Source organism: Microtus ochrogaster, unplaced genomic scaffold (genome assembly GCF_000317375.1).
Source record: "Microtus ochrogaster isolate Prairie Vole_2 unplaced genomic scaffold, MicOch1.0 UNK6, whole genome shotgun sequence".
Lineage (NCBI taxonomy): Eukaryota > Metazoa > Chordata > Mammalia > Rodentia > Cricetidae > Microtus > Microtus ochrogaster.
Genome location: NW_004949104.1, coordinates 9,255,262 through 9,270,996, shown reverse-complemented (window position 1 = coordinate 9,270,996; position 15,735 = coordinate 9,255,262). Strand labels below are relative to the sequence as shown.

At 56.7% G+C, this 15,735-nt stretch overlaps 1 protein-coding gene across 1 annotated transcript; it reads right to left on the bottom strand.

Moving 5' to 3' along the window:
• Window positions 1-2,429: 2,429 nt before the first annotated feature.
• On the bottom strand, window positions 2,430-5,765 carry Nkx1-1 (NK1 homeobox 1). Its single transcript, XM_005366075.2, has 2 exons — window positions 5,297-5,765; window positions 2,430-3,286 (listed from the first exon to the last, which is right to left on the bottom strand). The coding sequence occupies exons 1-2, from the start codon at window positions 5,763-5,765 to the stop codon at window positions 2,430-2,432; spliced, it is 1,326 nt and encodes a 441-aa protein (XP_005366132.2).
• Window positions 5,766-15,735: the final 9,970 nt, after the last annotated feature.

Below are 15,735 nucleotides of genomic sequence, written 5' to 3'. Positions count from 1 at the left end.
TGTCTTTGAGTTATTTCTGCTCCTGTAAATAACCCACACTCCTGTAAGGAACCCCAATAAAACTGATTGGCTCACCAGGTTGGACTTTGGCGGTATTTGTAATTCCATCTGTTGTGGGATCTCTATTTGGGGTGAGAAGATATGTTGCATCTCCCCAGAAAAGGTTTTGTCGTACAATATCCTATCACAAAGTGTGCCATACACAGTAAGAGTCCAGCAAGAAGGACGACAGGGACCCAGGAAATGCCAAGAAGCAGCCTCTACTCCGTGTCATGGCATGTGGCCGTACACCAGTGAGGAGCCAGCAGGGAGCCCAGAGAGGAACAGGAGAGCAGCTATGTGTGGTGAGACCACTGCTTTGCAGCCCCATGGCCGCTGACTCACGTTCCTACCCGGTCCTAAAGCCTGGGCCGAATGAGTGTAAGCAACCCTATTTGGGACTGAGCCTCGGCAGATGAGAAGAGTCCAATCCAGCCAAACTGCATCCGTTATCACATGCAAGAGCACCTAAGCACCAGGGACGCACAGTTACCGGCCCTACCTTGTCATCTCCCCAGGAGAGCTCTGGAGTTCTGGATTGTTTCAGCATTCCCAGCTGAGCTCGGCAAGGCTGGCATAAGGAAGGGGACCTTGGGTCTTTTTCCAGGGTCATCTGGGAGCTGCTTCCCCTCCCTGTATAGGGACCCTGAGCACCAACACAGAGGGAGCTTACAGAGAGGCCATCCCCACCCCTTCTCATGTTCCACCCCACCCTGCTGAGGGGCTAGGATTCTGCATGTGTTGGCGTGTGAGAGATGCCCCTGAGCTGAAGAGGGCTGGGTGGGCAGCCCCCTGGCATGATCTCTTTATTCAGGCAGAGTGGCTTCTGGCTGGGCCTGCCATTATCTGTTTTGATGCCAAGAGTCTCCTGAAGCCTTTTAGGGCTTCCTTGCCAGCTGTGTCTCAGAGGCCCACTCCTCAGCAACAAGGTCAGGAATGTCCCCAACCTATCACCTGTTACAGTGAAATGTATCACACTTCATGGAGGGCTCTCACTTCTTGACCACCAGGAATACAAGTACTGTTCAGCCTGCTGCCCACTTAGGGGCCGGCAAACACCAAGTGAGGACAGAAAATTCCAGGCCCAGAAGATCTGGGAAATGGAAAGTGAGCTTGCTGGAGTTGGGCACCAGGTCTCTGCTGGTGAGTGGGGGAAGCTAGAGGCACCAGTCTTGGGCTATCTTAAAGGGGCAGGCGGACTTTCTGCCCCTGCCAACTGCCAGATGCACGGCTCTGACCTGCCCTCTGACTCCTGACCACTAAGAAGCCAATTAAAAGGACTCCCCACCAGTTCTAGACATTGCAGTTCGTTATCAACCCGACCCCCAAATGTAGCTGACTAGGGCCAAGACTCCTCCAAGAGCTCACTGTGCTTGGGTGGGGACAGACTGTGGGCTGGAGGATGCCTGAAGGGTAAGAAGTCAAGCACCACAGTGGAGCACAGCTGTTTTCTTCCAAGGTGAGTCAGAGACCCTGGTGCAGACCTGAAGACAGTTGCCTGCCCAACCCTCCACCCACACACCAACTCCTTCCCCATCCTGTCTCCACCCCTACTAGACCTGCATAGGTGGTTCAGGATATGCTTCGAGGTGTGTGCAGCCACTACTTAGGGCCACGCCCCCGCCCCGCGCGCTCATTGCATTCTGCGCATAGAAACCATATACACATTTACACAAATGTTGAATATGCCCAAGAGTGACACACCAGAACAGGTCATTGGGCTTCCAGTCTAGCTATGACACTCTGGCAGGTAGTTCAACCCCAACCCTCGGAGCCCAGGGAAGCCGGTGAGATGTTTTTCCCACGTGGCCACAGGTGGGACGGGGTGTGAAGGACGATGAGCAACGGGATGGGGCACCCCCTTTGGAGCCCAGCAGTGCCAGATTGCAGGGAGAGGGACCAAAAACCTCACCTACGAGAGGAAGAGAGCAAGAGCGGGAAAGGGGAGTCGGCTCGATGCTGCACCAGCTCCCAGAGCGAGCCCGAAGATAAAGGAGTACCTGGATATAAGCTACTAGAGTGAGGACTGGCCATGGGACACTAAAACTAACAGGAAAACCAGAGCTCAGTGCTCTGAAGTCCCCGCTCAAGGAGGCACACAGGTAAGAACCCAAGCGGACAGGAAGGCGGGATCAGAATCCTGCGGCGCCAGAGCCTTCTAAAACGCTTCCTGTGGTTTATTAAGAGTTCTGCAAAGTGCTTGAAGCAGGCCTCGGGAGCCTTCCTTCTGACCCCAGGGCACACTCGTTTATAAATTTCTCTTCTGTAGGAACCAGCTATATACAGAACCAACGACTGAAACCTTAGAAAAGAGACTGTCGTGCTCGCCTTAGGTCCTCCAGCCGCGAGGCTGCACGGTGCGGTCCCCACCGAGGTCCTGGCACCAAGGTTCAGAGGTGCGGCGCGTAGAAGGCGGGCGCGCCATACGTCTGCGACCCGAGCACGAAGGGCGAGAGCACCGCGGGGCTGGACAGGAAGGGCAGCTGCGCGGCGCACACCAGCCCTCCCGGACTGTGAGCCGGGTATCCGGCCGGGCCGTGCAAGGCGAGCGGCGCGCCCATGGGCGGCGAGGGGCTGAGCGGGCTGAGGCCACCGGGCAGCCCGGCGCCGGGCCCCGCTCCTGGGCCGGGGCCCCCGCCGCCGCCGGTCGGCGCGCTTGTGTCGGCGCCTGGGTTTTGCTTCTTCCACTTGGTTCTGCGGTTTTGGAACCAGATCTTCACCTGCGTCTCGGTGAGGCTCAGCGACAGCGCCAGGTTGAGGCGCTCGCACACCGACAGGTAGCGAGTGGCCTTAAACTTGTTCTCCAGCGCCACGAGCTGCTCGTAGGTGAAGGCGGTACGCGCGCGCCGCGGCTTCCCGGACTTGGAGTCCGAGCCTGTGCGTTTCCGCTTGGGCTTGGTGGCCACGGCCGCGCCCTGCGGGGTGCTCCCCGCGCCCCCTGCTCCCGGAGCTGTTGCAGGCGGACCCGGGGCTCCGGGCGAGTTCCCACGGGGCCCTGTGGCTGCGGCCTCGTCCACGGGGGAAGCCTCGACCTCGGCCGCTCCGGGGCAGCCCGACCCGCGGACCCCGAGGCCGCCGCTGCCTCCCCGCGCCTCCTCCGTGCCGTGAGCATCCTGCACCTCCGGCGCCTCGTCCTCGTCCTCGTCCTCGGGCGCTTCATCTTCGCTGTCCGCGGTCGGGCTGCGGCCACTGCCACTGCTGTAGCCGTTGGCCTCGGTCTCGTCCGCCCTGTAAGAGTCCCCAGCACCTGCGGGCGGCGGAAAGGAAGAGAACACAGGGTCAGCCCGGCACCCAGCCGCACTGCCTGCTCCCTCCTGCCGAGATTCTCTTTATCTCGTTGGGTTTTCTCCTCTTCCTCATTTGTCCCCTCCCCAAAGATTTTGTTTTCCTCCCTCCCTGCAGCCGTTCTCCTCGCGGCTCGCATCTCCTCTCCGCCTTCCTTCGGGAGGATCCTTTCCGTGTCAAGCTGATTTTGCTGTCCCATTCGCTGTCCGCGCCTCCCTCGGCCTTTAGGGCTGCGGCGCGCGGGCGGACCTCGGCGTGTACGGGGTGAGAGAGCTCTGATCGATTCACGGGACAGATACAAACTTAATTAAACTCATTTTGTGTAATGTACAAACTAGTTAAAGTCCATTTAATTTATTTCGGCGTATATTACCTTCCAATTACAGCGGCGCGGGGCCAGCCAATTACCGCACTCTTAATAGCTGGAGGGGCCAGAGGTCTAGGGTGGGGTCGGCCGGCTGGGAGGAGGCCTCGTCTAAGAACCAAAATCAGTCGTCTTGTACCTGACCCTAACCTCAGGCTTCAGGCCCTGAAAACTAGGTGGCAGGAAGTGCTGGCTCTTCTGCCAGCCTTGGAGCCCACTACTCAGCTCCCCAACTCCACTACGACAGCCTCCTCCGAGCTGGTTGAGTTTGGAGGCTGGGAAAGGGCATTGTGAAACGCTGCGCACCAGCCTGAGAGGGGATCTGAGCACCAGTCCCGCAGCATCCAGACAGAAGCTGCCGTGGTGACTGCATTTTGTCTCTGAAATTTGAAAGGTTGTCTGTCTCCTATGCAGGTATCTAAAGAATGTCTATACCCCTCACCCACAGGTGGTCTTTAAATGCCAGAGGAGCCCTCCAAGCCTTCCAACCCAGTGCCCGGGTTCTGCTTTCGTGTTGGGTCGGCGCCGACATACTGGAGCATAAACGAAATCACTCCTCCCAAATAACCCCCAGCTCAAAAGACCCAGGACGCGTGAAGACTGCGGATGTCCTGGCCTCAACTCCCAGGCCTTAAGCAGGGCAAGTCTTCCCTCAGGCGACCCTTAGCCAACCCCAGCCTGGTTGCCCTCCCTAACTGTGCAGCGCTGGCTCGCACCCTACAAAGCTCCAGCAGGCAGCCGCGGGTTCCTGGTAGATCAGCCCCTTGCAGAGAGCAGGAGGGGTCCTCTGCAGCCTGCGGGACCTGCTCTTCCTCCCTCCAGGAACGGAAGGTCAATGCAGAAACGCTGGCAGAGCTGGTGGCCCCAGTCCTGTCCAGCCTGAGCTTTCTGGTCCGGGCGAGGTGCAGGGGCCAGGAAGTTAGAGGGAGGACGGGGGAGGGGCGCAAAAAGCAATCAGGAGCTGGTCGAATGCAATTCGCGATCAATAGCGGCCCCTAATAAGTGTAATAGGTTTTAATCGAGTAATTATCCGAATTTTGACCCTATAATTTAGATGTTCGGGGGGAGTTTGCAAGGTGCTTGAAAGAGATATGCATGCTCCGTAATGGGATATCGACCGCAAAGGGGGCGCGGGCCGCCCCATTACCGGCCGCTTTCCGCCGCTAAGCACATTTCCCTTTAACTGTAATCGAAGGGATTTAATTGTTTTTCCAGAGATAACCAGCGTTTTGTCACAATTAGTCTGATTTGTCCAAAGGGGGGGCTGGGGAGGCCACGGTGGGGGTGGGTAAGTCACCAAGCCAGGCTCCGTACGTCCCTTCCCTCCAGCACCAACTACCCGCCAAAGCCACAGACTGACTAGGCGAATCCCGGACCGTGTCGCAACGCTAAAACCCCAGATCTAGCCCAGCACAACCTTTTCAGAGACGTTCAGCAGGCCCTAGAGTCCGGGTCGGGAGGAAGCCACGGATGCGCCGGGCACAGACCCCGCGCTCTGCGAACTTTCCACAGAGCCGAGACAGGCCCAGCTCGCCGCAGGGTCTTGGGAGCATAAACATTCCAGAGCAATCACTGCCCTAGCCCCTGGCGTCCACCCCTTATACTCACTTGCAGGTTCGGCTCCCGCGGCCGCTGCAACTCCTGTGGCAGCGGAAAGGGTTCGGCGTTCCAGCTCTGCGCGCGGAGAGCGTCCGGAGGCAGCGGGGACAGGGACGCACGCGGCCGCTGGGGCGCAAGGGGCACACGTAGCGGGCACCACAGGGCCCAGTAGCACGCACCGGCGTCTCCTGCTGTTGAACTTGTTGGGATCTAGGATGTCCAGCACTGAGAAGGAAGTGGGGCGCGGGGGTGCGGCTGCCAGAGCCGCTCCAGCCCCCTCTGGCACCGCGGGCACAGTGTCGCTGGCCGCAAGCGGTGGGACTCCAGCCCGGGGGAAGATGGGCAGCTCAGCTCGTCCGTCCATAGCGTCCCGAGCAGTAGCCGCAGAAGCGGGAGGTGCGGGCCCCGAGCCGGGCCCGGGCGGTGGCGGCTGCAGCGCGGGGACGTCCCCAGGTGCCGCCGGGCCGCTGGTACTCATGCCGGCCTCGGGCCGCTCAGGCGGCTCGGGCCCCGCTGCCTACTGGGCTCCCATTCCTGCGCCCTACAAAAACAGTTCAGCCCAGCTGTTCTCGGCGCTGCGCTCCGCTTGGCTAATGCTACCCGGCGTTGTCTCCGCCACTGCTTCAGGCGTCCGCCGCGCCCGGCCAGTGCATTTATGGCGGCCCCGCCGGAGGCGCCCACGCGCCCACACGCTGCACACACGTGCGCCCGCAGGCGGCCGCGGGGTTCCGCCACCCTCGTTAGCGCGCACGCCTAATTGGCTGCGAACGGTCCCAGGCGGAGTAGGCGGGCCCGGTGCGGGACACACGGACTGAGCCGCAGAGCCGGACAGACAGACGCCCTCCCGGGAGCCCCAGCGCAATCCGCCGGAGGGTGTCGTGGTCAGCACAGTGCCTTTGCGCCTCCGCCGGGCTGGAAACTGCGTGCCCGCCTCCTCGGCGAAGGGGGAGGAGACAGCTCGGCTTTTAAATAATTGCGGGACCAGTCGACGGAAGAGGGCTGCGGAGGCCCCCCGGACGCGTGAACCGGCGAGCCCAGAGTTAGCCTGGACCTCACAGTTCAGGGTTCCGCTCTGGGGCAGGTCTCTCCTGCTGCCGTGGCACGCGTGGTTCTGGACTCCCGTGCCTTCCGCAGCTGGGACGGGGGAATAGTGGGGACTCTTGCAAGTTCTGAGTCTCTTCAGAGTCCTCAACCCCTTGTGGGGCGTTTCCAGAGTCTGGGTTTCGAGGCCCTCGGTTGCTGTCTTTCCTGTTTGGAGCTCTCCAGTCAGGATCTCTGCCCCTCCGCCCCCACCAGCCCTGACTTCCGCTCCCTTGGCTGATCAAATTAGGGACCGCACGAAATCCCCGCAAGGGGCGGGGCTGGCGGCCGCGAGTGATGCTCATTAGAAGTGGAATCGAAATGAGGAGGGCTAGACGGCCCTCCCGGTCCCCGCCCCCGGAAAGGGGGACTGAAAAATCGCACAAATAGCAGGCGGCCTACATAAAGATCGATACCCTTCATGTAATGGGAAAATATGTGTTTCTTCCAGAAATAATACGGAAACCACCCCCTTCCCACCCTTCAAGATATCGGAAGGGCCGTTCGAGGCCTCTGTATTTGTGCACATCTTGATAGTCTCAGGTCTGGCTGGATATTCTCAGAGCGATCTCTGTGACCTCGGAAGATCGAGCCTGGCTTCGAAGGGTGAGGGCCGGGTGGCCGATGCTTTGCTTTCGGGGAGGTCAAGAGTTTCCCTCCTTCCCTCGCTCAGGCCAATGACTCGCCTCTGATGGACCCAGGTGGGTCCCAGCGGTGGAGCTCCTGCCTAGGGTGTGAGTGTGTGCGCCAAGGACTTGTGCTTCAGCGGATTTGCTCTCCTCCTCCCACCGTGGTCCCGGGAGCCTGCTCTGCACAAGGACGGTCCTTTGCAATTACCGCGGGCAATGATCCTTCGGAAGCAGAAATTAAAAGTTAGGAGAAATAATGGGGGACCGATCGCCTGTAATTTGGGCCAAGCTCGGACATGCTGAGCCTCTGGGAGGCTGGGACGGGAGTCGGGAGGAGGGGGGCAGGGCTCTCCTCCCCCTCAGTTTCTTCCCTGCCCCCTCCCACCCTCACCGCGTGCTGGTCCATCCTGAGATTCTAATCAGACCCACAACACTGTGTCCTTCCTTGCCAGGACTTGATTACTCTTTATCTTTAAATTATAAATCACCTCTGGGGAAGGAGGGTGGGTAATCTCTCATCGCAGTGAGGTAATTATCTTCTTCCCGTCCCCCCCCCCTTGGTCTTCGCTCCCGCCCTCTCCTCAGCTGAGTTTGAATATAGATGTACACACTCCTCATTCTCTTCACACACACACACACAGGCGCGCGCGCTCACACTCATTCACAAGCGATCACCTCACAAGCAAGATTCATTCATGAGCACCCATACACAGAAGGTGGCTCTCCAGTGTAGTGCAGTTCACCCATCACCTCTTCCTTGCCTGTTCCTCTCTTTTCCTTTCTGTCTCTTTTAAGTCCTTTGGTGAAGACCACACACAGGCATAATGCCCGGTCCCCATCCTCTTTGCTTCCCTGGGAAGCGGAGCCACTAGGGGCAGGGGAGCTTCTTTGAGGGAGGGGAGGGCAGGACAACCTCTCACATTCAAACCTTGGAGCTGGCTCTGGGTAGCAGAGACTGTGTGACATCCCTGCATGCACACACTCCCCCACAGACACTTGTCACCAGCGCAGGTCGTCAGCGAGGTGAGCGGTGCTAAACAAACAGCAGCCGCCACAGCACCCACACTTTCCTGGGTGGGTGAGAGCTGGTGTGTCTGTGAGGAAATGCGATGACCTGCACAGCTGTCTCTGTACAGCTTTCCTTCAGCACAAGCAAATCAAGGCTTTTTCTAGGATGTAAGTGTAGATTACTGCTAGGACATAGTAAATATAATACAATATGTTCATAGGATATGAAATAAGATAACATAACATGTTATAGAAAAATATACAACTAGATGTTGGTTGTGTTTTGTTTTGTTTTTCCCAAATGCACACACACTCAGTACTCTCAAATGCTCTCCCTGCCGATAGGCAGACGCTGGTCAGAGTTGAGTGTAATTCAGAGAAAGCATCTTGGCCATCCAGAAGTTTATAGGTGTCTAAGTTCACTTACTGCCCATCTCTTCCTGCCCCTCAGTGTCCTGATGGGAGCTGCCGCAGGCAGAGTGATGAGCTACCAAGTTCACTGCTAACTTTGAAGAGTAGGATGGGCCTGAGGGTCCTCTGGAGCTGAGTGGGTCTTCCTTTGGTCTGGGGCAGTGCTGTATGGACCTAGCTCAAAGTTTCTTCCACTGTTCCCACCCTATCTCCGAGGACAACCCAAACAGAGGGATGCCTATCCCCCCCCTCCTCCCAGTCTCAACCCGAACTGTCGAGGGCTCTAAGGATGTCCTTTGGCTCCTAGTCACAATTGATTGTCAATTAGACCCTCACGTGTGCATTCTGTGCCCATCTGCCACCTCAGGTTATCTCTCCCCACCAGCTTCACTGCGAGGGCCCCAGGTGGGCACTGACAGGTGAAACCTCAGCCTAGAGTGGAGCTGGCTCTGCCTGCAGTGGACAGGAAACACCCCCTTTTATCCCCTTTCCCTACTGCATGCCACCATGCAGGTCAGTCAGAGTGAGAGTCGTGTTGGACTGGGCATCAAGGCAGAGACAAGGGTGCCAAGGGATCTGAGAGGTGGGCCCAGGAAAAGGAGGGATGGGCTGGCATTTCTAGCTTCCTTCCCCCTCGATTATGTATTAAGACAAGAGCAAGAATAGGAAATTCCAGCATCTGTTGTTAACTCACCTTGGGCTAACGACTCCTCTCCACTGTGTGGTGATCTCCAAGATCCCATTTGCTTCCCCACGTGGACCCAAGGGCTCCAGTAATAGCCACTTACTCAGAGTAAAGGAACATTGGGTGATGGAATATCCCTTCTCTTTCTGCTCCTGGTGTTCATAATCTCTGTGACTGGGCACATCACAGACAGCTTCCACTTTTGCTTCGTGCACTGTGACAACCCCCTACCTCTGGTCTACCCAATCGCCAAGGCTCCCACAACCTTTCTGGGAACAGAGAACTTTAGTTAGTCATCTGGTTGCCTGAGTGTGGACTGAGGGGCTGTTGAAATTCTGCAGCCTCTGAGCGTGCTGCCTCCCCATGGAAGGATGCAATGCAGAAAATTAGGCTGACAAGGGGACAGGTGCTCTCCTGTGCCTTTCTTGACCTCCACCCATATTGACACTTGACACACCCTGCTGCTCACCAGTCTGGAAAATGAACGAGCAATTCGAGCAATTCTGCTTGTTCATTTTCCTGAAGATGTATATTTCCCTTTGGGTTGTCTATCCCCTCACGAATGGGCACAGCACAGTCAGAAACCCAGAAGAGGCAGGACGCTCGGGCTGCTCACCTCTCACCGTCTGAGGTCACAGAAGAGGAACAGCCTTCAGCACTACTCCCGGAACCCAACCAGTAGGCTGCGGGTCAGCACCGCGGACAGCGCCCGTCACACAGCCTCCCAGTCTGCTCGGCAGACACCCGCCCCGCCCCCTCCCTCTCCCCGGCCGCACCTCTCCCTCCTCCCCCACCCCGACCTCAGCTTCCAGGAGACCACGTCTCAGGTTCAGCGACTGGATCCAGCTAGCACGTTTCTGCTCTCCACTCCTGCACAGCCCCCCCACAGTCTGTTACAAGTCTGCCCATCTCAGAGCGTGCAGGCTATCTTTGGGGGTACAGTGTGGTGTCTGAACCCTGTGTGTTACACACCCAGATGAGATGCCGGCCCATTCACCTCATACCAAAGGGCTACAGAATTTCACAAGATCAGTGACTGCTGGTTTTGCATCCTCCTGTTCAAATGGTACGGGATTCAGAGGTGGAGGGCACAGATACAGGCAGGGGCTGGCTCCTAGCAAGTGATTACCCAAGAGTCACTCCAGGGCTTTGGGAATGATGCTTACTGTCATGGAGTCTGCACTGGCTGCTGGCTCCCTTTCTTACACTGAGTTGGATTTCTGCCCTAGGAAGGTTTGCTAACCACAAGACAGACAGGATGGGGTAAACTGAGACCAAAGAGGATCAATGATGTATTCAAGGTCATCCAACCAGTCAGTGGTGGAACTTTAATGTGAACGCTGATACTCCTGGCCAGCATTTAAAGTGGAAAAGTCACGAATAATCAGTTTCCTGGGCCTAGGGAGAAGGTGTCCTGGACAGTGCAGAAACCAGGGCCCACTAGGGGTCGGGAGATCCCAGTCCTTCATCGACCCTTGTTCCTCACCGTGTGGCACAACTTGCTGACTGCCAGTCTGGAGATCACCAGCATGGAGCCCAGTCTGTTGTTCATTTCCCTTTGATTCCCTTAGGGTGCTCAGGACCCTCTTCTCACAGGCTCTGTCCCTGGGTCTGTCACACCCCTGCCCCAGCCTTTTTGCTGCTGCTGACATACTTGAAACATTTTAGCAGAATATCCAGGCCAGAGCTTGCCCAGAATGCCATCTGCCCTCACTCTCCAGGGCTCCCAACAGCACACGAGCACCAGGCACCTCACTGTCAGAAGCTGAGAGTCCCTTGAGGGATGAGGTCAGGGGACCCCTCTTGAGTCTGGGAACTGAGTGCCTTGGCACTGTGCTTGACTCTTTTTGTTTTTTGTTCTTTTGAGACAGGGTCTTATTTGCAGCCCTGGAAGGCCCAGAACTCGATTTTTAGACCAGACTGGCCTTGAATCCAGAGATTCACCTGCCTCTGCCTGAAATTAAAGATATGCAGGCTCATGCCCCCTTGCTCACTTTTTATTGCCTGGCCAAAACCTGCCCCCTTCTAGAAGCTTCCTGAGGTTGACGTGGTCTGAGAATCATGCCTGGGTTGAGCATCCTGCTTGTGGGACTCCCTGGGTCATCCTGCATGGTCCTACATCTGAGCCCCATAACCCAAGCTCCTTCCTTATCCGATGGCCAACTACTGGGCTCTTGAACACTGTGTGTGACTTTGTCCTATGTCTGTCATCAAGATAGAGGTGAGATGCAAAGTGCAAACACATGTTTGCACAAACAAGGAAAAGTAGGTTAGAGTTGGGCAAGGGTTCAGCCAAGGCCATGCAGCTCTGCACCAAAGTGTGGAACTTAGCTTCTGTGGGCAGAAAGTGCCCTAGTGACTCTTGGCTCTGCCTTCACTCCGCTTTGCCATATCTTCAGAGCAGTCTGGTTACTCTACTCCCTGATCCATGGGTGCAGGTGGTACCTGCTTAGATCCAGGCACAGCATTGCGTACCCTTCTTGACTGCTGCCAATGCCATTTGTTGGCAGGGATGCTGCTTCCAGAGAGAACTGGGGACACAACTCTCTTTCTCCAGAGGCAGGAAAGCTGCTGTCAATCACACTTCAGAGTGCCTCTCCAATCAGACTACATGAAAGTTCGCAGAGACACATCCTTCCATGGTTTCCTATACTCGTTTTTGGATTTTTTCTGTCTTGGGAGTGACAGGCATCTGAATACTGGCCCCAGACTCAGCCTTCCCAGAGACTATTAGAAGGGTGGTGGAGACGAGGCCTGGAAATGAGCCTGCCAGGGGTGGCACAGTCACCCTTTCAATGCCACAGTTCTAACACACAGTCCCGAGGATCAGAGTGTGTTGTGCAGTAATGACAATGCTTCTTGTCCCATGTTTCCAGGAAGCTCTGAGTCAGAAATGTGGCAGGCTGGATAATTTGTCCATACTTCTTCTTTCCCTTCACCTCCTCACTGCACCATGGTCTTCTGGAGAACATGTCTGCCCTGTGCTCCTGAAGCTGAGCTTGGTCACATGACCTGCAGGAACTGAAGGCACAGAGGTCTCTGAGTTTTGGAACTTCTACTCGTGTGAAGGCACAGCTCCTGGGATTGGCTGTAGTTGTCGGTTCCCCCTCCCCGCCCAGCTTGGGTCTTGGATGAGGGTGTGGAGTTAAAACCCACTTCAAAGCCTCAGTCAAAAGAACCTAGCAGAATGGCAGCCATCACCATCCTGAGCCACAGAGTTCTCTGCAGTTGCTTCTTACACATGTGGCCTGTCAGCTCTCAACCCGGCACGGAGCTGGGGCCACCTCGCCTGGCTCTTCTGTCCCAGTTCCATGTGCTCAACTGATTTGTCCATCTCTTCCTCTCCAGCAATCATGGGCCACTGGACACCCTTACAGCAGTGTGACTCAGGTGACCACCCACAGGGCTCTCTCTTTCCTCTACCCTTTATTCATAACCCCCAGCTCTTCTGTGACAGGGTGGGCCCGGGAGGAGGGACAAGTTAGCCCCACCTTAGCTGTGGGGAGGCTCTGGTACCCCTGTCACCACAGAGAATATGCCACCTCATTTCCATTGGCTTCAGGGAAGGCGGTGGAATGGAGGAAAGGGCCTTCTCTGGCAAGGAGGGCTGGCCTGTATTGGGAGTCTGGGAAGCTGGGAAGACAGGCCTCAGGGGACAGGGAGGCAGAACACAGAGGGGTGAGTAGGAGGATGTCTAGAGACTGTACCCCAGCATTAAAGATGGGCCAGATGGAGTCTGGGCCAAGTACACAGAAGGTGCCCAATAAATGAATACAGTAAAGTCTTCCACCGGCACACATGCATACCTAAGTGCCTACAGGGCCACTTCAGGGCAGAAAGTGTGTGGAGAGAAGTTGGTCACCAAACAATGAACTTAATTGAGGTTAATGCCTCTAGCTCAGCCCTTGATTATTAAATTCTTACCACGCACATGAATCATAATTAGAAGGCTGAGAAACTCTACAGGACAGGATAGGAAGCCAGGAAGAGGGATTTTGAGATCTAAGGGGAGGGGAAACGACGCGTCGTCGAAGTTGGGGGGGGGACGCGTATCATCCAGGTGGGGGTGTCCTGGAGAGAGACATATCCTTCCTGGGGTGGGAGTGTCTGCAGATAAGGGTCACCTCTTCTGAGGTGTCTTGGGAAGCGGGCTTGTTGTCGGAGTAGGAGGATGCCCGGGTGGCTGGAAAGTGAAACCTCAAGAGTGAGAAAAGTGTCTGCGGGGCGGGAGGGGGGAGGGGGCGTGCCATGGGTGAAGGGTGTCCCGGGGAAGGAGTGTGAAGAGGTGGGGGAGGGTTGTGTCCTCTGGATGGGGGCGTGTCTTCACTGTAGGGGGTGTTTCAGTGTGGCTGTTGGAGACTAGTGGGCGAGTGGGTGCGGTGAGGTGCCGACCCGGGTGAGCGTGTCCGGAGTTGATCACTAGGATGGGCTGAGCCGTGGGTGAAGACACGCCGCCGCTTCGCCCACGGCCTCCGCCCGCCCCCTGCCGACGCGGCGTGGAACTGCAGCAACCTGGGTCAGGCGCTCCCGAGGATGGGGTGAGCAGGAGGTGGCCTGAGGTTGAAGTCCAACCCCCTGAGGTGCGGCCGGGAGGTTGCACTGGGACCCAACTGCCCGGGAGCATGCAATAGTCCCGGCCCTGTGTGCATGTGCGGCTGGACCCCGCTCTGCGCCTGCTTCCCTGGGCGCGAGCGCGCGTTGTCTGGATGGGGCGCTTGTTAGTGGGGAGCCTCCATCCTTCGACCCCTCACATTGTGGGCTCAGCCGGGAGATCCCCAGGAAAGACCGGCACGAAGGTAGGGGCGAGCCTGTCACCCCTGCGCTCTCCAGGGGCGCAGGGCCGTCCCTCTCCCTCGCCGTCCTCCCCCCTCCACTTCTCTATTTATTTCCTTCTCTGTTGCTGAAACATATTGAAGGGGAGAAAAAGGAAACATTAAGATCCGCTGTGAGCCGCGCGGCGGTTTAACGATTTCAAATGAGGCCGGCCTGGGTGAGGCCTGACAATCCCGTCAGGATGGCAGATGACGGCTAAAATTACCCGGAATCAATATTCTCACCGGGTGTCCCGGGCTGATAAGCTCCGCCAAGACAATGTTGACTATTAAAGTCGACAGCTTGAGATATTACACTATTAGTTATGCTATTTTTAATAATCTATAATATTTGGGCGATAATTAATTAATTATACGGGTCAGATAATATCTAGGGCTGGAATGAGGTCTGAAGGACCCATTACAGCGGTAATGAGAAAGGAGAATCTAATCTGGGACAGGTGCCGTGGTCCTGGTGTTGGGGCCTGAGGCATGATGTCTCCTGTGCCTGGCCCTGCCACCAGCCTGGGTCCTGGCCAAGCCTGGCCCTTCACAACCGGGGTCAGCAGGCCAGACAGCTGAAGCAGTGCCTGCATGTTTCCTGGGGTTGGAGGGACCGGGACCGAGTGACTGCTCAGAGAGCCAGCCTGGCCAAGCAAGTGCCTGCTTCCTGGCTAACTCTGAGGCTTAGGCTTGCTACCTATCTTTCTCTGCTGGGAGAGCCTCGACAGGTGTGTTCTCTGATGGAGGGGCCGCATTCTCTCCTCGTGCACCACCAGCGGCATCGCAACAGGAGACTAAAGCCCAAGCTGTTGCCTCAGCCCACAGCAGCATGGATCACCCGCCTTTCCTGCCAGGAGGCTTGCATGTGAACGAGCCAAGCCCACTCCTGTCTCAGGAACTTTGCTCCTTGTTCCAGACTCTTTCCTTCTCTTCTCATTCATCCACAATCGCCCCTTCGATTGGCTGGTCTCAATACCACCACTGCCCAGATGGCCCTAATGGAGACTTGCCCTGGTTCGATTCCCAGGGCAGTGTGTCCTTAAGCAAGCACCGTTGTCTTGTGCTTAAAGTCAGGGTGTGAACGGTGGTCTGGAGCAAGGGCTGGCCACAGAGATGCCACCTGCCTGGGGACAGCAGTGCTGTGGTGAGCGGCTGTCAGAAATGCTCTTCTTTCTGGTTCTTCCTCACACTGCAAGGGGCTAGACTCTCTGTCTTTTCTGGTGAGGCCAGCCCTTCACCTCTGGGATTCTAGGAGAGAGGCCTGAGGTGAGGCCCGGCTGTGACTGTGAGCCGTGGCCCTACCAGGTGGCTCTGGCTTCTCAGAAGGCTGTCTTCTGGGAAGTGAGGGATCTCCCGGGAGACCATAAGCCCTCTGCAGAGATGCAGCCCTTCCCCACCTCTGAGCCAGGTCAGCCTTCTGGGCTTTGCTTGGCCTGGGAAGTGGACAGTGATCTCCAGAGGGAATTTAGAACCAATACTTACATGGGTGACCAGGCTGTCCACTTCCTACCACCCTACATGGTGGCTCCCAAGCGTCTCATGGACACTCCTTCAGAATAAATGTGTTCGACTAGGTTCTAAATACGTGCTGTGGCTACTGTAGAATTTATAGGTACATATGCAATATATACACAGACATATATGTTGCATGTACATAAACTTCATATTGCTACATTGACTCAACCTGTGCTTCTCATGGAGGCTAGTTCTCAAGATCCAGTTTCTACCAGGCACCTCTGATGGTGGCCACATGTCAGTCTTAAGCAGTCTTGCCTTGCTTCTCTCTCTCTCTCTCTCTCTCTCTCTCTCTCTCTCTCTCTC